General features: G+C 33.3%; 2 protein-coding genes and 1 long non-coding RNA gene across 3 annotated transcripts in view; all 3 read left to right on the plus strand.

Annotated features, from left to right (window-relative positions):
• LOC133194121 (uncharacterized) overlaps positions 1-23,112 on the plus strand; it is a 98,723-nt gene that overhangs the window by 58,648 nt on the left and 16,963 nt on the right. The window lies entirely within an intron of this gene.
• On the plus strand, positions 7,994-9,199 carry LOC133193874 (neuronal acetylcholine receptor subunit beta-4-like). Its single transcript, XM_061329790.1, has one exon. It carries the CDS (start codon positions 7,994-7,996, stop codon positions 9,197-9,199), a length of 1,206 nt encoding a protein of 401 aa, XP_061185774.1.
• Positions 13,568-21,830, plus strand: LOC133193753 (polypeptide N-acetylgalactosaminyltransferase 11-like). Its single transcript, XM_061329686.1, has 12 exons — positions 13,568-13,668; positions 13,862-14,249; positions 14,708-14,789; positions 15,175-15,341; positions 16,237-16,364; positions 16,638-16,882; positions 17,310-17,427; positions 18,930-19,082; positions 19,586-19,717; positions 20,285-20,377; positions 21,002-21,265; positions 21,689-21,830. The coding sequence occupies exons 2-12, from the start codon at positions 13,898-13,900 to the stop codon at positions 21,815-21,817; spliced, it is 1,863 nt and encodes a 620-aa protein (XP_061185670.1). The 5' UTR covers positions 13,568-13,668; positions 13,862-13,897; the 3' UTR covers positions 21,818-21,830.

Raw genomic sequence — 23,112 nt, forward strand, 5'->3', positions numbered from 1 at the left:
ATATTATCCTCTATATTGTCTAGTGAACACGTAAATATTGATACACATTTCTTCCCATTTATTGTTTTACCAGAGTTTTCCTTTAGTACCCGAACAGCAATGGAAGTTTTTCCGCTCCCTCGTGGTCCAATGACGGCAACAGAACCAAATTTATCCAAATGTTCACTTAACGATTTGAACGCCATCGTCTTGTGAAAAGTGTTGTCGTTGTCCAAATAAGGTCTTATATCTGAAATATTTTAAGATGTTCCTTCATTATAAATATTAAACTGAGAGCAACGCTTTCCAACCTTTGAATGTCAGAATAATAACTGAGAATATCTTTTAGTCTAAATATGGTCATTATTTGATAAACGTATTCCGTCATCTCTCAAATTCATTATTAAACTTGTCACATTGGAAGCCAAGGGGAGCTATTGGAAAGTTTGTAAATTAAATACACTATAGCATTTGTTCATTTTGGTTAAGACAATTCAAACGCTGTATGACTTTAAGAACGAACAAACAAAGCTAGAAAAAGCGTATTGAGGAATTTAAGAAATGTTATTTAAAAGCTTAAGTAAATAACATGATTACAACTGTACTAGATAAAATATAAACAGTTATAAATTCTATAGTTTATATATGGATAATGATTTTTATACAGAACCTTTAAAACACTTTTAACTACTGCAAATCCCTTTTTTTTAATTCTCGATAATTTTATTTTCGAGTAATTATGCGAATCCGTCTGTTCGCAAAGTTTTTTTTTATTCTCTTTATTAAAGTTTATATAGAACAATAACCAGAATTCTTGAAAATTCAGTCTGATTAAAATCAAACCTTACACTAGCTCCTTTATTTTGATGGTCGCGACCATCAAGATAAAAGGAGCTAATAGAAAGTTTGATTTTAATCAGACTGATTATAATTCTACCTCACTTATACAATATTACTATCTCACAAAAATAAGGTATCAGAAAAATTTGGTGATTTACAGTATTACTCACTCATTGGAATATCAGGCAGGTACATCAAGGCATCTCTTCTCTCTGTAGAATTGGAACAGTCATTACAATCATACGAATAAAAGTCGGAAGAACTTTCTATATCATCTTCTGGGTTTGTTTTAGAATCTAAATTGACAGAAAGATAAAGATAATTGAATGGTTTTCTTTTCAAATATAGAATGTGACATGCAATCTGAGATTATAGAACGAAGTAAAAAATGTATTTCATTGTAAACCTTTTCAAAAATAATATTCATGGCACTCTGGGCACTAGTACATTATGTTTAGTCATTGGCTTCTAAATGCAGCTCTTGGATTTATTGTTTTCATGCCTTTCGAAAACATAAAGAATTTTACTGTAACTTTCTGCTGGATATGACTCTTAAAAGAGGTTTACCCATGTATGTCTAGCCGCATATATATCCTCGTCCTAACCCTTTTAGCAATGATTTAAAAAAATATATATGATTTTGCATTGCCCGAGGAAGCGTGTATATTTTAATTATGAATAAATGCTTTCCTGCTGTTTTTGATGATTATTTGAAATATTTTTTCTTATAATTTCCAATGTGAAAATTTGATCTCCTATAGTCGCGGTGATTGGTTTCAACTTCCCCTTAGAGCCATGATTTAAAGAAACTTTAATCTTCACTATCTGAGGGTGCTTTCATATAAGTCAGACTAACGAATTTATGCCCAATTCCTAATTGCTCAAACCCTTCATATTTCTTTATAAAATAACTACTAGTATAACTTAAAATCGGATTTGATAAAAGCTCAAATTTATTCATCTTTAGTGTTTATTTTTTCAAAATTGTCATGTGATGTAATTTCCCAATCAGTGATAAAATTTCATTAAAAGAGACGTTGGATGTCGATGAAAAAACGCCTAACAAGCATGCAAATGAGACACTGTATTGTTGTGGACTTAAAGTCAGAAGCTGGAACGATATCTAATATGTTGATGCGACCGTTTGGGCGAGCGCAGATAATTTGGATCCGTCTCTTCCATGCAATGCACGTGGCATTTGGTACGTCTAGACTCTGACGTCACATGATGTCGTATGTAAATTGCATTAATAAACGGAAGCTTGAACAATGCTTATTTTAAATAAAGAACGTTTAATCTGCTATTTATCTGCAATATTCTTTAAATCAAGGTGAGTTTATTTATTGGTGAACTTTTGTTACCGCGAGAACGTAGTTTGTGACGAGATGCAATAAGAGTAGCATTGTGGGATCAGAGGTTACTGCGGAAAAAAATTCGTTTGGATGAATGTGTACAGTCCGGATTTTCTATTCGCCCAGGTGTTGTCGTTAAAACTCGCTGCGCTCGCTATTACAGAAAGATGTTGACAAGTGTTGACGGTCCATCTCCTAATACAATGTGCATGCCTCGAAAACGTCGTAATTTTTATCAATGGATGATAAATTCAGGGCTTTTGCACCCTCACATATGTCTATTAGTTCTTCTATTCTTTAATGGGAAAGACAAATACATTTAACATTCAAAATCGGATTGAGATCAGCATGCTTTCCTGTTTTGTTTTCTCCGCTACGTCATGGTTGTCCCAGTCAGACGACCAAACGCCGCTTGCGCGTCTCTAATTTGAAGTATTCCAGTAATGGTAATCGAAAGTATTGCCATCCCCCCTCATTTTCCCCCATTTTTTGACATTGGCTCTTGAGACGAAGCTGAATATGTAATAAAGTTCACATATTAAACCAGACGACGAGAAAATGTTGATAAAAAAGTTTACTTGAGGCTCGGGATAAAGTTTGCTAGAGGACAAGTGAATATGATAAGAGCCACAAACATTTTTTTCACTTCATCAATAACCTAGCAAGCGTAATTTTAGAGAAAATTCTTATTAAAAGCTTATTTAAAGCACTAGGAAAGTTCAATCCTCTATTCAAATTTAATGTATTATTCATGTACATACCGTCCCCATTTTTTAAAAAATCCATCTTAATTCTTATCTGTTAAAAAATTAGTTTTAACTTCCGGTCACATGATCAGGCCGGAGTTGCCACTTATCAAAACATTATTAATATGCTATTTTAAGTGTGAACATGAACTTGAATTTTGATGTGAATCTTAAGTATAGTGCACGTTATCTTTTTGGAAAATAGGTCTGAGCACTATTATGATCGAATCTAAATATATTTGAATGAAAAAATGTACATATGTAAACATGTAAGAAATTGAGCATAAAATGTTATCCTTAGCATATGGCCCAGCAGCGATATAGTATATCTTAAACTATTACCAGTCTGAAATAAAAGAGTTTAATGAAGCAAAAATTCTGTTTAATGCAAATTTTGTGAAGAATAGATTTTTTTGTTAAAAAAAAGGTATTCTAAATTTAAGGCCCCTAATTTTCCTCCACAATGAAAATAAAAATTTTTGTGCAAATTCAAAGGACACTTTCAATTATATTTCAAAATATTATTTAACTACAGCTTAAAATGTTAAAGGAATTCTTACAACCAGGTTTTTTGTAGAAACCCATCATTTTTTTAAATCCTAGTTATAGGAGGCACATATCTCTTACTAGTACTTACGATTAGTTTCAAAATATTTCGTGTCAAACTTTTGAATTTATATACAATTTTTTATTATGTAATTTTGTTAAATGATATAACAACCCAGTAATCATAGGTATTTTGTACTGTTTCAAACAGGAAAAGACATATTGCTTTCAATACAAAATAATAAATATTTTCCATTCTATTTATTGAGAACACTATTAATTACCTATCAAATTGAATAATTAACAACTGGATGAGCTTCGCTGCACGGTTTTGAGAGGAATCTTTGTTTTCCTGAAAAAAAGTTAAACGAAGATTAAAAATTACACTTTGAGCTAAATTATAAAATGAAGGGAGGAAAGGAAACCGAGGAAGCTTAACTGATATAGAAAAAATGTTTATGTTCAGTTTTTGAATGCCTAGTAGGTAAGATTCATTAAGAATATTAATGTCCTCAAAGTGAATTGATTAATTTGAGTGTAATAATTTATCTCAATATTAAAACCTGAGTTCTATCAAAACAAATTTTGCAGTCATCATCTTCAGAAAAAGGTTGAAAATATTGGTCCATATCTTCAGATCCAGTCTGATATTCACCTCGACTCTTTGATGTTTCCTGTCTGTGAGATTCTTAAAGGTGTTTGCTCATAATTAGACTTGAGTTTTAAAACAGTTTCATTCACTTTATTAATTTCTCTTGCATACTTGCGGCACACTGTATCTGTATGGGTCTCTGGATTTATGTCAATGTGCAAGTATCTTTCAATTTATACACAATATTCTGTTTTAGATCATCCTTGAAATAACTTTCTTCTTAAATTACTATGCTCAGATTTATTTCCACACAATAAACAGATAAATTTCTTTGTTCTCGGTGTATATTTAATAAAACTAAAAACTTACTAGGTGTAGAAGCAGCCATATGAGTTCGCCAGTTTTAAGGACTGATAACAAGGAATGTAATTGCTAGCTGAGGCCATCTTTAAAAAAAATGTTTGGTTGTACTCTTCCGACCGACTGGCTAAAAATGGCCCGACTCAAAACTTTTTTTAACCTCCAGCGTACATTTTTTTTGCATATCGGAAAATAGATTTTGAAATTTTCTGGGGAAAAATCCCCTCCTACCTACCGATCCAATTTTTTCATCCTGAGTCGGGAGAGGGCAAACGAACATTATCTTAAAGTTGGCCTGAGCAAAAACAATTTAATTTTGTGAAAGGTCATAAAAATGTCTTGTAGAGCGATACATGATGACAGATATAATAGTGAGGCTGATTAGCCCTGTGCAGAGTTTAGAAGTCTCTATGTTTGTAAATATTTAGCTATGGTAGAGAGCAGAGGACAACAATACAAAAATGAACAAAAGAATTAAAAAAAAAAAAACAAAAAAACAGAGAGACTTGAGCAAGTCTATAGAGAACCTTGCATAACTGAATAAATGGGAAAATTCTTCATCTAATTTAGAAAATACACATAAAATAAACAATTCCCGTTTAATGGATATCTAAATAAATAACAAACAAAAAAAACCCCAATATATTCAAATATTGACATGAACAAAAGCTATCGTTCAAAATGACCTGAAATTATCCAAGAACGACTGAACAATTTATTTACAAAATGTTTTATGATAAGTGCTACCACACAATGATTGTCCTAAAAACAAAGAGATTCTTTGTTACATTCTAGTTAACAGCCTTATCGTGCCTATATTAGATTCCAAAAACTTAATAAGAGTCCTAACAAACAAAGATACATTGCAAGGTTCACTAAATGTTTAAACAAGTCTCTATATCTACTCCTCACTTAAATATTAACTGCTGTGAAGGACAAAATTCAGACATACATGTACTGTGATACAACATATTTAAAAGTGGTGTAAATGAAATGTAGATTTTCATAACCTACTGAGAACTTTTAGAATATTTTTAATCACAACATTTTCCCTAAAACAATTTCAAGAAGTATTACTTTTACAAGCTTAATTTTATACAATCATTCCTCACAATAAATTGAAGACCAGTCTTTTTACATTATCTTCAAACAAATGGAACTCGGATGTTAAATATTTATATCTTGTAACTGGTCATCTATACAATGTTACTTTGCTGAACATTATTGTGCTTCTACACACAAGTATACATGTACTCAGAAGTTGATTTTAAAATGATGCTGAAGTTCTTCATCGACAATATTTATGCAGTTTTTGGAGACGAGGTCTTCCAACAATCTTTGGGATTTTTTATTGAACACTATTTGTGCTCCTTTTAGCATTTTTAGCTCACCTGAGATGAAAGCTCAAGTGAGCTTTTCTGATCACATTTTATCCGTCGTCCGTCTGTAAACTTTTCACATTTTCGACTTCTTCTCCAGAACCACTGGACCAATTTCAACCAAACTTGCCACAAAGCATCCTTGGGTAAAGGGGATTCAGGTTTGTTCAAATGAAGGGCCACGCCCTCTTTCAAGGGGGATAATTAAGAATTAGTGAAAATTTTGTGGTATCTTTTAAAAATCTTCTCAAAAACCACTGGGCTGAAAAAGTTGAAACTTATATGAAACCTTCATTACATAGTGTAGATTCTAGTTTTTTCAAGTCATGACCGCCTGGGGTAGGGTGGCGCCACAATGGAGGATCAAAGTTTTACATAGGAATATATAGGAAAAATCTTTTTAAAAAAAATTTCAAGAACAGGAAAGCCATGGTTAGACATATTGATATGGAAGCATCCCCAAGCATTGTAGATTCAAGTTTGTTCAAGGCATCCTCCATTAGTAGGGTGGGGTCATAATGGGGGATCAAAGTTTTACAAAGGAACATATATAGGAAATATCTTAAAATATCTTCTTCTCAAGAACAACTAAGTCATGATTAGTCATATTGATATGAAAGCATCCTCAGGTAGTGTAGATTCAAGTTTGTTCAATTCATGTTCAATTCACAATATAAGCGTGAATGGTCAACTAACAACTAAACTATACATGGGTAACAGGTAACTTTAGAAATATTCCGCTATATCATCTACATGTGGTATTTATGCCTTTTTAACCATTCACTTCTTCCAATAAACCATTCCATCCAATTACTAGTTGAACTTAATTTTGGCAAGTCCTATGTATATATGAATATATTTAATGCTGCAAAGGATTTTACATGATTAAACTTTACAGCCGTTCCTTGCTCGAGTACGACTGAATCAACATTTTTTGTCATGTCATCTACATATTCTTTTTCACATAATGACGTCATGAATATGGAGCAAAATATTATGTAACACATGCTATTTATAGATCATGTATATTAAATTTCGTTTTGATCTGCATCTTGGTTGTGTAGATACATAAATAGTTCGCCAACTATTTGATCTATTATATCAATGACAGACAAATTGTTTAAATGTAAACGTTTGCGAAAAGGTTTGTTTCTTGTATGCACATATTTATATCTACAGAGAGCTAATGATTAGCATCTTATATACAATAACAATTAGAAACATTAATGACATTTTACCGTATAAATCATATTTATAAGTTTTATTTCAAAAAATATTTTCCAGTACTATCTTCAAATAAAAAAACAATACACTAGCGGTTTACTATAATCAAAAACTTCATTTTTTTTTATCAAATTGATTAATTAATTTTTATCATTTTTCTGAAACAGAATTTCATAATTATTTAATTCATTTTTTAAAATAAATAATTTGCTTTAATCCATTATGACGTCATAATTGATTTCAACTTAATTTTTCCCGCACTTCATGGCTGTAATAGAATTATGTACAAAATGAAGCATTCTCATGGAATTCAATTTGAAATCATGTCAAAAGTAACCCCGACACTTATATTCAATTAAATATCATTTAAAAGTAGAAGTCAAGAAGATACGAAAAACCGTTTTCTGAGAGACTGTGGGCAATATTGATACATTTCCTCTATCTGAGATGGAAAAAACTCCAAAATTTATAACTGACTTTCTTCATTTTACATTGAAAATGACAGTTTAAAACATGTTTTTTTTTCGTTGAGTTTACCTAAAAATCATGTCCCGATACACCTTATTTTACCAAGCTATATTTGTAAAGGATCATTAAAAGAACTCGCCCCTCAAATTTGAAAAATTTGTAGGCACCTTTAATTTACTAGATCTTGACCTTAAAGTACTCGAAACAAATTAATGCAGTAAACAGATTTGAACTGAAATATAAGCCATATTAGTCTTATTCTTTAAACCCTGGCAGGATTGACCTGTTTAAATGAAGTGTTGATTATAGTTAATCCGTAGAACACGTCAAACCACATCTAGTCGTTTACGTTTCATTTTAAGTAAATCAATACCTTCCTTTTAGTGACCAGTATGTAAGTGACCAGAAGGCTAAAAATAAATGAACGGTCCAGGCTAGAACAAAATTAAAGAGAGAGACACAATGATATGTTCAAGGAGATATCTGTTTTGGATTCTGTCAGCAGTTATGGGGATTGTTTCGGGACAAACAGGAACTAATCTAAAAGATCTGTATACCTACCTGTTTACAACGATAGGATACAATAAAGATATCCGTCCCGCCACGAATCAGGGCTCTCCTACCCAGGTGTCGGTAGATCTGCTGTTGACTGGACTCCAAGGACTTAATGAAGCCCATCAGCAAATGACATCCATGGGAATTTTAACTATCAAATGGAAAGATGAATTTCTGACGTGGACGCCCTCTTCTTATGGGGGAGCGACATATATAGACGTTCCCCAGGGGCTTGTTTGGAAGCCGGATATCCAGGTACAGAATGGTCTCACCGACTTTGCCGAACTGGGCGGAAGTTTTATGAATGTACGCGTGTTTAGTACCGGAGATGTTATATGGACACCTTATAAAGTATTTGACACCAAATGTTTGATCGAAATTAGATCTTTCCCATTTGATAGACAAGAATGTTCGATAAATTTCATAGCATGGAATAGTGATATAAATTCGGTGAATATTACACAGGGAACGAACGGCATGCAGCTAGATGACGATCTATATAATGGTCAGTGGACGCTCTCTAATCCCACCACTAACGTCATAATAGACGATGACGAATCAAAGATCAGCTTCAAATTGACGATAGAGAGGAAACCAAAAACATACGTCATCAATATAATAGTTCCCATGATGTTTCTCGTCGTCCTTGATGTGTTTACGTTCGCCCTTCCTATTGACAGTGGGGAGAAAATGGGATACTCAGTCACAATTATGTTGTCAATGTCAATATTCATGACTATTGTTGCCAGTCTTTTACCACCTACGTCATATTCGACGTCATACATAGAAATATATATAATTCTAGACGTGGTATTGGGAACGATAATACTGGTCATAACCACATTAACTATAAGAATTCATTATAGGACCCAAGAAATAAAAATACCCCCATGGGTACAGAAATTGACAGTTCTATCCTGGAAATTGCAAGGTAGACCATCGCAAAATTCTGTTAAGCAGAAAATGAACTCGGTGACAAAGTTAGAGGTTGTTAGTGTCAATGATACTGATGGGGAGAACGCAAAACCAATGGTGGGAAACAGCGAGATCGTTCTATGGACGGATGTGACGTCAGCAATAGATTATTATATGTTTTGGTTATTTTTATTTATTATTTCCTTATCAACAGCCGTTCTTCTTGGACTTGCTTCCAGTTAAAAACATTGATTTCTGTGTATATCTTTTGAGAAGTGATTTATCAATTTTTATGGTTTTAATATTCAGAAATCGGGCATAGTTTAAATTGTGGATTGACTTTAAAACTGAAGTGCTTTAACTTACATGTCAGTGCACGTGAACTGTTCAAAAGAATTAGCTTTAATTACTTGTATTTGTTGTTAGTTGGACATGCAGACATGTGACACTTATTATACCTTCCACCCCCTACCGTGATAACATAATTTGACTTTATAAGTGTAATAAGGTGTCATTTTTAGACATTTATCGGGATGTAAATACGGGTTGGCACGTGATCAAATCTACCATATTTAGCCCTTCGGGCTTTATGGGATTTGATCACATGACCAACTCATATTTACATCCCGATAAAAGTTTTAAAATGATACTTTATTTCTTAATTAAATTCGGGTAACAATAAGGTACAATAAAGAAAAATTTGCAAATGCGTAAATTAAGTAACATTAGACAAAATACGAAGGTAATCCACTGTATTATTATCGAAGTGAACAAAGGACATTTAATAATTTGAACTTGGATATGAAATTTATTTCACGAATGAGACACTTTTAAATATACTATATAGTAAGAAGCATGAGTGAAAATATTTTTTTTTAAATCCTGGCTCATGAGTACATGTATGTTCATTTTAAATAGCCAAGTTTAAAATTCGCCCAAAACATCATCCGGGTGAATTCAACAAAAATTTCCTGGTTTACAGGATTTTTTTTATATAAATTTCACATGATAACGTGTGTCAATCGTGTTTACTGATTTTATTTGAAAATAAAAAAAAAACTTGAGTAGTCGTGTATAATATATATCTATTTTATTTCGATCTTCAAATAAAAATCGGTGAATGGCAATACATATATAATTGTAAAACGTTTACTGCAAGAATTAACACGAATCTTATTGCAGTATATATATTGATGGTAAATAAAAATGGATCGACAACAAACTTGCTTGTGGATGTTTTAGCAATTAATTTTGAAACCCTCATAAACATCATAATGATAATAGCCAATGAAGTGCACAGGTGTTAGAGCATACATGTATAAACTTAATGAAGATTATTTATTTAAAGTTAATGCTGACCTTGAAGAGGATTATAATACGTGAAATACTTATTTATAATCCCTTGACTTGAATTTTGCTAAAAGCTTCAAGGTTGCAAAACCTCTCTCTCTCTCTCTCTCTCTCTCTCTCTCTCTCTGTGAGAGAGAGAGACTAAGTTGGATGAATGAAATGTAAAGATAAAGAACAGTGATTAAGCTCAAAATCCAATGAGACAAATTACAAACTGAGAGCAGGGAAACACTGAACCCTGGAAACACCAGAGGTGGGATCGGATGCCATGAAGGAGGAAGTATCCTTTGTCGACCGGTCACATCCGCATGACCGGCGGAGAGCACTTTGTCTTGATTAGAAATGGAGCAATGTGTGGTCAAATCAGTATGAAAACCATGATGGCCTAACAATTAATTTATATGAAAAGATATCAGTCAAAATTCGCCCCAATGACTGTTGACTTTTTTGGCAACAAAGTCATTGTGACGACCATAGAATTTGCGAAATTTTGTTAAACGATTGGAATAAGAACTCTGTAACATCAATTTATCTTTCCGTAGCCTGCTACGGTCGTACGTAGATCATGTTTTTGTGTACTTAGTATATAGAATCATTTGCAAGACAAGAACACCATATGCTGATGGTGATGTAACATGCACACTGGCGGTTTAGATGGACAGGGGGCCCGGGTCCCCCTTTTGTGTCCAAAATATGCATAAGATTTAATAAATCATATTTGGGGGTGTGGCTGTGGGCCCCTAACCCCCCCCCCAACTGCCCCACCCCCTTTTCAAGATCCTGGATCCGCCACTGATGCATAAGGGAAATTGTCTATAGAAAAAAATAGTCATCTCGTTTATAAAGTTTAGTTGTCAGTTTGACAACAATGTCTAAATATAAAAAAAACACAAAAGTCTAAGATAGAAACACGGTTCAAATATTTACTTGGTTTTGATGACACAAAAAGGACTTCCATCGTCGGAAACCCATGGCCAATCTCGCATACGCTTAATAAGCGTCTGCGAGATTGGCCGTGGGTTTCCGACGATGTCAGAATTTTTTTTCCAGTTTAGTTTTTTCCCCTTCATCTTTAACTTGTTAACATAGAAAATTATTTTTCAATATTTAAAATAATATTAAATTGTATTTTAGGAAAAGTATCAACAATAGAAAAAATAACGTATTTTATATAATAACGTCACGCTACGTTATCTCCTGCGTGTAGCGTATTAGGGCATATTGACACAAAAAATAAAATATTTTTAACCCTATTTAATATGGTATGTCATGTTAATCCTTTGGTTAAGACTTCATAAATATGACTGACATGTAAAAATGAGCATATTGTTGCACATGTTGGAGGTATCTATGAGGCGCCGTGTTGTTTAGTGATATCACCTATTCGAATAGGTGATATCACGTACCTATTCGAATAGTCCGAAATATCTGACGTTTTCCTGGCTTTTTTCCCGATTTCATATTTTACGTGCCAGGAAAACGTCCGAACCGGCGCCATTACGAAACCTGGAAATTCGCCGCCTCCAACTGGAGGCGGCATTCTCGGATGATTTTCTATACTTGCGAACCGAATTAAATGCTGAATTCACAACTTATTAATAGTACAATTCCTTTAGTACTCACCACCATCGTTTTTATGGGTTTATTTATGAAATATACAATCTGGTGAAAACATTTTATCAGACGGTCGAGTTTTCTTTTCATTTCGTGCATTTTAAAATTTCGCAAGTCCTGTATCGAAATGTGGAGTGATCTTTACTTTTCATCGATATTGGTGAGTACTAGAAGCATTGTGCTACTGATAAATTGTAAGTTCGGCATTTACTTCAGTTCGCAAGTATCGAAAATCAGCTCCGGTTGGAGACGGTGAAATTTCCAGTTTTCGTAATGGCACCGGTTCTGACGTTTTCCTGTCATGTAAAATATCAAAATCGTGAAAAAAGCCTGGAAAACGTCAGACGTTTTGGTATCACCTATTCGAATAAGTGATACCACTCATTCAAATTGAATAGGTGATATCATCTATTTGAATAGGTGATGTCACTTAAGTTCAGGATCTAGTAAATGAAAGGAGTCTACAGATTTCTCAAATTTGAGAAATAAATTCCTTTAATGAAGCTTTATAAGTATAGCTTGGTCAAATAAGGTGTTTCGGGGCATAATTTGTAGGTAAAGAAGACGAAAAATCATGTTATAAACTCTCATTTCATTGAAAAATGAAGAAAATCAGTCATGAATATGGGAGTTTTTTTTTCCATATCAGACAAATTAAATGTATCCAGACTGCCTATACAGTCTCTCAGAAAACGGTATTTTGTATGTGCTTATCCTCTTCTTTAAAATAATATTAAATTGAATATAGGTTTCGGGATTACTTTTCACATGATTTCAAATTGAATTCCAGGAAAATACTTCATTTTCTACATAGTTCTATTACAGCCGTAAAGTACGGGAAAAAAGAAAGTTTATTTGATTATGACGTCATAATGGATCTAGCATAAAAAATGCAGTGTAAAGTCATTTACTAGATCTTGACCTTAATTAATGGCAGTAAATACCAAAAGTACTTACTTATTTCACATAAAATATGATAGATATAATAGATCACGTGTAATTGATATTTATTTTTGATGCGTTCTTGAACTTGACTGTAAAACTTTCTCGGCATTTGATTGTGAATTTTCAGCATGTAAAAAATGGCGTCACAATCGCATTCGTTTACGAACAGCGCGGAGTTTCCCGAAAGTGACAGAGTTAGGGTAGTGACGGAGTTAGGAGGTTTGGCGATAATTAAATATCTTCACTTAATACAATAAGCATAACATTTATCTTATTTAAATATATTTATAGTATAGAACATATATAGATAAATTAAGCTAGTACCTATAATGATACCCTCCTTCGACTGTGTACTAATGAGTCTTTGTTAATTTGCCAAAATAATGAAATTTAATTTATTAGCCACGGTTTGTCAAATCATAATTCTCTAATTTAAAAAAACGAGAAAGGCACTTAAAATCTTTTCAAATGTCACAAATGTACATGACCATGATCACAAGTCTGCTTCGGATAAAATTAAATAAATAACGATTCAAGTAGAAACCGCTTATTTGCAAATCAGCATCCTTTTAACGTTTGGGGGAAGTGCCATTTATACTGATTGTTAAAGTAGCTCTATGATGCTGCTTTATTTTGATTTGGTAAAAAACCTGTACACTGAAAACTAAAAAAGCTTAATGTTAAAGTTAAAAGGTGGAGTTTGAAGAAAGGAACAATAACCCACATTAGCTGTCATTCATTCAACGTGCCTCTCTACAGCTTGATAAGCAGAAGTTTACCCGTGACATCGAATCTTTGAAAAGGTGGTCCAGCACAACCTCTTGATTTATCTTTACACAATGACATGTAGCTTGATTTAGCTATTCTATCACACTTTTTCCTTAAATGTATTATTTTTTTCATTATGTACAAAAGTCACATCTTAGTGCAGTGATGGATAATTCAAGCTTGAACTTTTCTGAAAACAATGCATCTTTGTTTTGTTTATAATTACAGCTTGCTGTATTCAAGGACCAAAAGTACTGAGAGGAGATGGTGTACGACCACCAAAATATGAGAAGAAGATTAAGCCTGAAATGCTGTTTAATTTGGTTTGGGATTCCCCTAACTATCTGGTTGACCTTTAACCTTTTCAGCTGGCACTTAAAGCTTTCTGCTGACTGGAATCAACCAAACAGGTTGAAACTGAGGGCAAGGAAAACCCTGCTCATCAGGAGGGACAATCAAAAGAAAGGTCATGAAGGGGAATCCCCTAAATTTGAACAGCAATGTGAGTCCCTATCAGAAGTGTTCAATAAAGCCCTGGTGAAACGGTACAACCTGACTGTCCTGCATTCCCTGGGTGTTGTATTAAGCCCAGAGGATCAGAAACTTCGAGATGAAGGTTAGTTTTGTGATGCTTGTATGATTTTTCAATCATCATTTACAGACATGACCATCATCCATATACTTGAGAGTTTAGGTGTTTACATCAGTTTCGATTTTGTTTGATTGCATACTATAATACATTTAATATGCAACTATATGTACATGTAACTGTTGCTTTCAGTATGCCAAGTCTTGGAGGCTTTACATTGTGCTTAATAATTAACAATGAATGATGAATAATATAAACAACCTTGATAAAAGAGAATTGTAAAGCTAAAAAAATTAACAAAAAGGATCAAAAAACAATTTTCATCTTATTTGTTGCTAATTGATTCTAATTATTTGATAGCTTGTGTTGTTTCAGTAGTCATTTAAATGTTGTGAATAGGATATAGTTACGATGATTGAAAAACAGGTCATGTACTTCTTTGTAAAATGTTTATTAAATTTAAACCATGCTTGTTTGTAATTTAGGTTACCAGAAGTTTGCTTTTAATGCATTAATAAGTGACAAAATAGGATTTCACAGAGCTGTCCCTGATACTAGAGATCCCAAGTAAGGCTGGCTTATACACGTAATATAGCAGTACGATAAATAAAGTAATGATTTATTTACTTATATACAGGGTATATATCTGATTTAATCAGGTAAATTGGTGCACATGCTGAAAGGCAGACAAAGAGACTTTGATCAAGAAATATAGGAGATGAACTTTAAGCAGCACTTGCGATCTTTCTCAAACATTAACATTGACTTTTTAAATATTTTCAGCAAAATCTTCCTGAAGTTTCACAATTTATAATACATGTAGTTTAGGATATAGCAGCATCTATCATTGTGCAAATTAGTGGGAAAAAAAAACAACAAAAAAACTCTTCATTTATTCAATGACATGATTGTACATTTTACTATTTATTTTTGGTTTGTTTATTTCTAACAGATGTCGAGATGTGAGATTTCCTTCCACAGACTTAGATGTCAGTATTGTGATCTGCTTTTTCAATGAACAGCCCTCGGCTTTACTTCGTACTGTGTATTCAATCATTGACCAGACTCCTACAGAACTGCTCAAAGAAATTATCTTAGTAGATGATAGTAGTACTTTAGGTTTGTAATTTAGTGGAATTTAAATTTCAATAAATTCTTTTAGTCATAAAATAAAAAATATGCATATTGTGATGGTACTATTGTCACCCTGTACAATTTGTTGGCTGCAACATTATGTACCTACACTCACTGCACATATTTTCGTCTATTGGTACATATTGAATGAGCAACAAAATCTACTTTGCATATCAACACAAATTGTCATTGGTGACAATATGAGCTGTGAACATTAGCACATTTTGTCATGAAAAAAATTGGTTTTGGAGTATGTTTCACTGTTATTAGAAAGAGATATATTCCTGGTATTTGTAATGGATTTATATCATCATTCTCCCTCTTTGCAGTGCAACTTGTATTACAGGTGCTTCAAGGGAGTTAATCATGACAATTGTGTGTTAAAACCTTGATTTGTCTTGTAGTGAATATGCAATCTTATGAAAACTGAAGATATCTTTTTCAAATAGAATACTATTTTCAAATTCCACCTTGCACTTCATGAGTCTATATTTACATATGTGACAGGTTTGTGTGATTTACATTATTACATATCCATAACATTCACAAAATTAAAAAAAAACCTGAAGTAACAATTACCATTGAGTGAGAATATGTGAAATGATGGTTATAGGCATATTTTGTCACTGGCAACAATACACATTTATTTTTTCAGCCAGTAATAATATGTTCCGATGTTGGACAATATATGATTATTTCAGTGAAAATAATTGTGTATTGTCATGGATGACAATATATGTACAGAATGATAATATTTACTGTCACAGATATCATTCATGGTTATATACTAATAGTTGAATGCAGTACATGTAACATTATAGCAATTGTACATTTTTTTTTGGTTTTTTTACATGTTTATTTTCTTTTTCATTCTGCACAGATGACATTTCTTGCCAGATAGAAACATATGTTAATCAGCATTTAAAAAATGTGAAATTTGTCCGTACCCCAGAGAGACAGGGTCTTATTAGGGCTAGGGTGTTTGGGGCCAACCATGCTTCAGGGAAGGTAAGGGTTAACTGCACCTGAGTTGAACCGAGTTGAAAATTTTGTATTCTGTAAAATCTGTAATCTGTTCTTAGATTTAGTCACTTCAACACTTATTTAAGAACAATGAAGAAGACACATTTGATCTACAATTTATGGTTACGGGATGGTATTTCCAAAGAATTTGTTAAAAAATATGTGAAAGATTCAAGTTCATTTACATGTAATTAATTTTTTTTTTTCTTCAGAAACATCTGAAATCAAGAAATTTTACAGTGCACTTGGATTTTGTAGGTTTTGGTCTTTCTAGACAGCCATTGTGAAGTGAACATTGATTGGTTAGAACCTCTGTTGCTAAGGATATCACATGACCCACACACTGTGGTTGTTCCAGTAATAGATATGATCAACCATGATACTATGGAGTACCAGTCCTCTCCTCTTGTCCGAGGAGGGTTTAACTGGGGCCTTCACTTCCGCTGGGATCAGCTTCCAGCCAGTGAACAGAATGACCCAGAGCTTGGGTCAAAACCTATTCAGTGAGTTATGTCTAGTCCAAGTAATGTTTATGTAGCAGTAAGAATTTGTGTAAAAATTAACATGTAAATTTCAAATTTACACAGTATAAGTGTATGAGTAAGTTCTGGGGCTTGAATTTTATTGCAGTTTGGTTGTTCAGAGATGATAGCTAGTTTTTCATATTTTGGTTTTTTATTCAGTTAGTATTGCTGATTAAGGTTCACTGACCTTCAGATAAGAAGGATAAATATTGCAGAAATAAATGACTTTTATTCCTTTATAAATTTATCAAGTTTAAAGTCCTTTTCAAATTTTGCTCAATTTACAGCATTTTGGTATGCTGAAATTGCATTTTGAACATAGATTAGAAAATTACTGTTAATGCAAAATTTTATTTGAGTGAGCAGATCGAGGGACAATAAAACCTTAACAAATTTTTATTGTCAGGTCACCCTCTATGGCTGGGGGGCTGTTTGCCATGAGGAGGGACTACTTTCATCACCTCGGGGAGTATGACCTGGGTATGGATATCTGGGGAGGGGAGAATCTCGAGATATCATTCAGGGTAAGCCGGTATCAGTTACAGTATATTTGTGGGTAACAAAGTACAATTTAACTTTGTTACCCACAAATATGATACAGTGTACTTAAGTACAATTTAACTAAAATACACTGTATCATGATTATAGATATAATCTCAAATACTATAGATACTGAGTCTATATTGAAGTGAGTTGAAAGTCCAAGCTCCATTTAGTTTGAGGAAATGAACGTTGACTGTATTTACATGAACATTTATGTATCTATGCAGGAATAAAATACAGGTGACTCTCGATGGCTCGAACTCCGATCTCTCGAAGTTCTCGATCTCTCGAAGTGAACCTCCAGTCCCGTTTTTTTCCTCTATATAACTAAGCAAATTTACTCCCGATCTCTCGAACTCCCCATCTCTCGAAGTTATCTAATTACTATCTCTCGAACCAAGATCTGGGTCCCGTTACACACATTTCATTGTTTTTTACTCTTTATCTCTCGAAGTTTTGATTGCGCATATATACATGTCAATCAAGCGTAAAATTAATGCACATTGGACTTACCTGGATAACAGTGAACGCCTGGGGCTGGGATGGACGTGTTAATTGGGTGTTTACATAAATGACACTACACCTGTGAATCGTCCGAGTGTTGAAATAATTAATTGGTTAACTGTTAAATCATAAACAGATCGTTTCACAACTTATTTTGACTGGACGAGACGATAATTTTGAGGAAATAATTTAGGGACGTGTCAGTAATTTTTCCATAGATTATGAACTTTAATATTATTAGAGTCTACACAATCCCAGTTTGGCAAACATTGCACAAGAAATCCTATCTCAAGAACTGAATACCGATTACGAACAATCTTGTGAAGGACCAATCAAGCCCGGGGGAGAGCCAATCAGACAATTTCTATTCAGTTTCATGTAATCATGAAATGAGAACTAATAAATATTGAAACTTAAAATAATCATTTTATTTATTCAAAATACGATCATTGTTCTTGAAATCGAGTGAATTACCTGTAAAATATGAAAGAAAACGTGTAATGACATTATCAACATATACTTCCGGTATGTATAATAGTAGAGCAATGATGATCGGAACTGAAAATTCCGGATTTTATTTACTTTCTATCTCTCGAACCCCCCGATCTCTCGAACTTTTCTTACGGTCCCTTGAACTTCGAGAGATCGAGAGTCACCTGTACAGTCAAACCTCTTTATCTCACACTCGATGGGACCGAGAAAAAAACTTTAAGATATCCCAGGCTTCAAAATTTTGAGGGTAAAATACTTAAAGATAAGTGGATGGGACTTCAAAATCAGTTTGACATATCCATAGTATTCGATATATCAGTGTTCGAGATACCAAAGTAAGCTTCTTTAAGTCTATCAGACCTACATTTGAAGAGAAAAAGATTCTTAATTGGCAATGATAGGACTGTTGCTTTCTCTGTTGAGAAACAGACTTCCTGTTGAGATATATGGATGTGTCATTGCTGATGAGTCCTGCCAATTTTAACAGATATGGATGTGTGGAGGCCGACTAGAGATCATTCCCTGCTCAAGGGTAGGACATATCTTTAGGAAACGTCGGCCGTACGGAAATCCTGAGGGTGGAGACACACTCATTAGAAACTCACTCAGGGTAGCTCATGTGTGGATGGATGAATACAAAGTGAGTTGAATCTCATAGGAACTCATTAAATAAGGAAAAGTAATTAAGGGACAGTGGTGTACATTATTTTTTTAGTATTTTATTTGGTATGAGCAGTTTTCTTTGCACAGTATACACATTTATTTACTGGAAATACCATGAGATTTTCCATGAATAAACGAAACTTGATTGTACATGTGTAAATATGATTAAGATTGTACAGTGTATGTTTAAAAACTAATACTCTCAGTACTTTTATATCAGATTCTGGTTGTAGTTGATCACACTGGATATAAACTTAAATAAAATGTATTAAGACTCATTGTCGCAAAACCATATTCAAAGTAAAGGTAAAAATTTGCATGAACAAAACAAAAACAAAGAAAAAAGTCCTTACATCTGTTGAAGGAATGAAAGCCATGAGTAAAGTTACACTTATGTCAGAAATAGTTACGGCAGCTATAAGAAACCACTTTTTTTAATGTGTTGTATACATGGTACAGATTATAATTATTCTTTTTCAGGAGCATTTTCTCAAGCAGAGACCTCAGGCAGAACATATAGACTATGGGGACGTATCAGACAGAGTTTCTCTCCGAAAACGTCTCTCTTGTAAATCATTCCAGTGGTATCTCAAAAATATATATCCTGAACAGGTATGTTCAATATCTCCCATATTACTGTAAATCACTTTTTATTTGCGAGAACTTTATTTTCGCCTAATTATGTGAGTCTGTCTGCTCGCGAAAATGTTATTCTTGCGTACTGGTATATTTGTATTGTTAAGGATTATATACAACAAAAAGCATAACTCGCGAAAATTTTGTCTCGCTAATAAATACCAAATACAATATGTAACTATCTCAGGAAAATAAGGTGTCGCGAAAATATAGTGATCTACAGTATATTAATTATTCTGAACAGGTCACATAAAATATCTCCCAAATAATTTGTATATTATGAACAGGAATGCCAAATGACCTGCCCATAACCAAATCCATTTAATGTGAAAAGATCTTGACTAATTTTGTATTGCATTCATTGGAATTGTACAGTACATTAAGTAATCACTATTGGACATATGATGGCTTCTGAAATCAAATTCCTCCACATTTTGGGCTACATTACAGTGTATAAGATACCTTGCTGTTGCCCTTTTAACATGTACTCTTAGAATTTAAAATATACATTGACATGTATATATGTCCCTTTGTGCATTGTAGGTTGTGCCAGGACAGGTCAATACTGGTGATATAAATCCTCATTTTCCAAGAAACCATAACAAGAAAGAACCAGTCGTTATTAAACATGGGCAGGTGAATCAGTTACTGTACTTTTTTTCCATAAGGTCAAATCAAAATTTCTTTTCAATCTGCGGGTAGAAAATTATGTGGATTTCTGAGGTTGCAACCATATGCCTTAAATGTACTTTAAGTACGCTTAATACATTAGCATACATACATTAGCATAAATTGATACCATGGGGAACAAAGTACTTCTACAGTATTTAAATCACTTTGATAGAATTACATGTTTACATGTTTAACATGAAAAAACACAAATATTAGTTTTACTTCAAAATACATTGTACTGTACATGATCATTTGTTGAAATATCCATCCATAAAAAGAACAATTTGTGACACAAACATGCACATGTGCCATTGATTTTAACTGCTTTGAATATTTATAATGTACATTTTTAAAACATCTGTGAGGCTAATGTTAGTGGTTTGATTTGATTATTTCATTTGAAAAATGTAGTTTATTTACAACAGTTGGCTTGGAGAAAGAATATTATGGTGTACTGAATTACTAACAATGAAATGAAAGAAAATGCACATTGTACATTTACTAGCTAAAAGTTTTGTTGATTTTATAATTTAATGGTGTTTTATTCTTCCCTAAATATTAACAAAATTCCTTTTCTTTGCATTATAGCTGACACATGCGGCTTCTGGTTTATGTGTTCAATCTGAGAAAAAGACTTACACCAAGAAAGCATTGCTCACTCTAGCACAGTGTGATAAAGAGACTATGGATGGACAGAAATCACAGATGTGGTATGAAACTGTGGACAATCAACTCCTCCTAGCTCAGTTGTTGTGTTTAGATGTAGAGTCAGGAATGGTTGGGATGAGTTATGCTCGATTGATGAAGTGTCATGGCAGTAGGGGATCACAAGCTTGGACATGGACCAACAAGGTGCATATACAGTATAGTAAATATGTGTCAATGTGTGAGAATCATTGACTCAAAATGCTTTAATGCTATTATGGCATATTTTTACCAAGTAGTATAAAGATTCTAAAATTTTCGTCCATATACTTGTCCATATACATGTACTTGTACAATAAAGTATGCTCAAACATTTATAGAGAAATGATGCAAAAACTGAAATTTTTCTAAGTTGCAGAAAAACAGTTATATGAACTTGCATGCTGAAAAAGATGTGATTTTCATTCCTTGTGGTATTTAAACTTCTTTACAGACATAATGATCAAATTATGTTTATAATGAAATTAAAGTCATTTGTCCCTGGCACTTCCTCTGTAAATGCAGAAGGTTGGTAAATAAAGAAGGTAGATATGTGATGATAACATTGACAGTCCTTTGGTTTTATTGTAGGATGGAATCTCAGTGCTGTATAATCCTGCTAGTGGAAAATGTTTGACAGTTACCGCTGCCACAGTAGGGGGAAACCTATTTTTAGATCTGTGTACCGGGACAAAGGGGCAGGCATTCAGGCTCAGTTGACAGTGGACAGACGAACCAAACAATATTGTATAGTAACATCACAGTAAATATCAAAGAAATATCAATTTCAAATATCAATATCAAATAGCAAAAACAACTGAAGATAAAATGGGCTGAGTTAGGCAAGTTTCCGATTCTGTTGATCTCTCATGATCCTATTTTTCTTGTTTTTGAGCTTCAGCTTATTTTATTGCCTGACGCCACGTGCGTCAGGCAGTATAAGGATTAATATTTCAGGGATCTGAAACTAAGCGATCATTCTTAATGAACTAGATTTTCTGCAAGCTGATTTACATCGGAATTTGTTACCTGCATTTAAACAAATACAGTTTGCAGAAGAAAGAATCATATAACTGATGCAAAATAATGATGTGTTTAATTCATTCAATTTTTTTGCATGCACATATTTATTCTTTGCGATTCTTTGTACGAACATGTCCGTGTAACATTTTTTCTGCGTTTCTAAACTACTGGATCAATCCATTTGCCTTCTACGAAAGGGGTGACACAATCATTTCGCGCCAAGTGTCACATGTAAATTATCTTCGCGCCTTTTTCTTGGGTTGTTCTATTGAATGGGTCTGATAACTTCTATGGAAATAAATAAAGTTTATTCTTTAAACATGATTCTTAATCTCCAGATTTTTTATTAACAGTAAATTTTATCTAATTTTTTTAAGAGAATACATTGTATATGGACAAGCAACACTAAAGCAATGGATTTGCTGATTATTCTTACTATTTATTCCATAAGTGGACTAGTCTAATCATAAACAAACTCCCTCCACCCAGTAAATGGGACATCCCTTCTTGATTCTGTTTTCCACCTAGCCTTTCTTTCAACATTACATTTATTAATAATGTACGTTACAAGGTAAGGTTTTTTAAAAAAGCTTAGAAAGTCAGCGAGTAGCATATTATTTCATGCTTTGTGATGAACAAGGGTTTCCTTTTAATACAGTGACAAGAGTGTAGGTCAGTACCCGTAGAGGAATGAGCTTCACTCCCGTAAGGTTCTAAGTAAAGAATCGGCAAAATGAAGAAGACATCAAGATCTGTACTGGTTTTCATTTCATTAAAAAGCACATTATTTTAATTATGAGAAAGGTCCTGAAATCGATTGAAAAGAAAAACTAACAATTTCAAAACTGTGTATAAAGATGTATTTTAAGCTCATTTATAATACATGTACTTGTATATGGTAAGACCATCATTGCGTGAGTTTTGTCCGGGGGGTGGGGGGTGGGAGGTGTTATTAGTATCTTGTTTTGCGCTAGCTATAAAGTGTACAGGTT

Source organism: Saccostrea echinata, unplaced genomic scaffold (genome assembly GCF_033153115.1).
Source record: "Saccostrea echinata isolate AGI-Se365-2 ecotype Australia unplaced genomic scaffold, CSIRO_AGI_Sech_v1 ptg000028l, whole genome shotgun sequence".
NCBI lineage: Eukaryota > Metazoa > Mollusca > Bivalvia > Ostreida > Ostreidae > Saccostrea > Saccostrea echinata.

Bases quoted from the DNA above. Each gene is read 5' to 3' on its own strand.
- LOC133193753 (XM_061329686.1), top strand. From the start codon at position 13,898: ATGGTGTACGACCACCAAAATATGAGAAGAAGATTAAGCCTGAAATGC. The intron at 14,790-15,174 runs GTAAGGCTGGCT...TATTTCTAACAG, and splicing joins CCTGATACTAGAGATCCCAA to ATGTCGAGATGTGAGATTTC. The intron at 20,378-21,001 runs GTGAATCAGTTA...TTTGCATTATAG, and splicing joins TCGTTATTAAACATGGGCAG to CTGACACATGCGGCTTCTGG.
- LOC133193874 (XM_061329790.1), top strand. From the start codon at position 7,994: ATGGGGATTGTTTCGGGACAAACAGGAACTAATCTAAAAGATCTGTAT.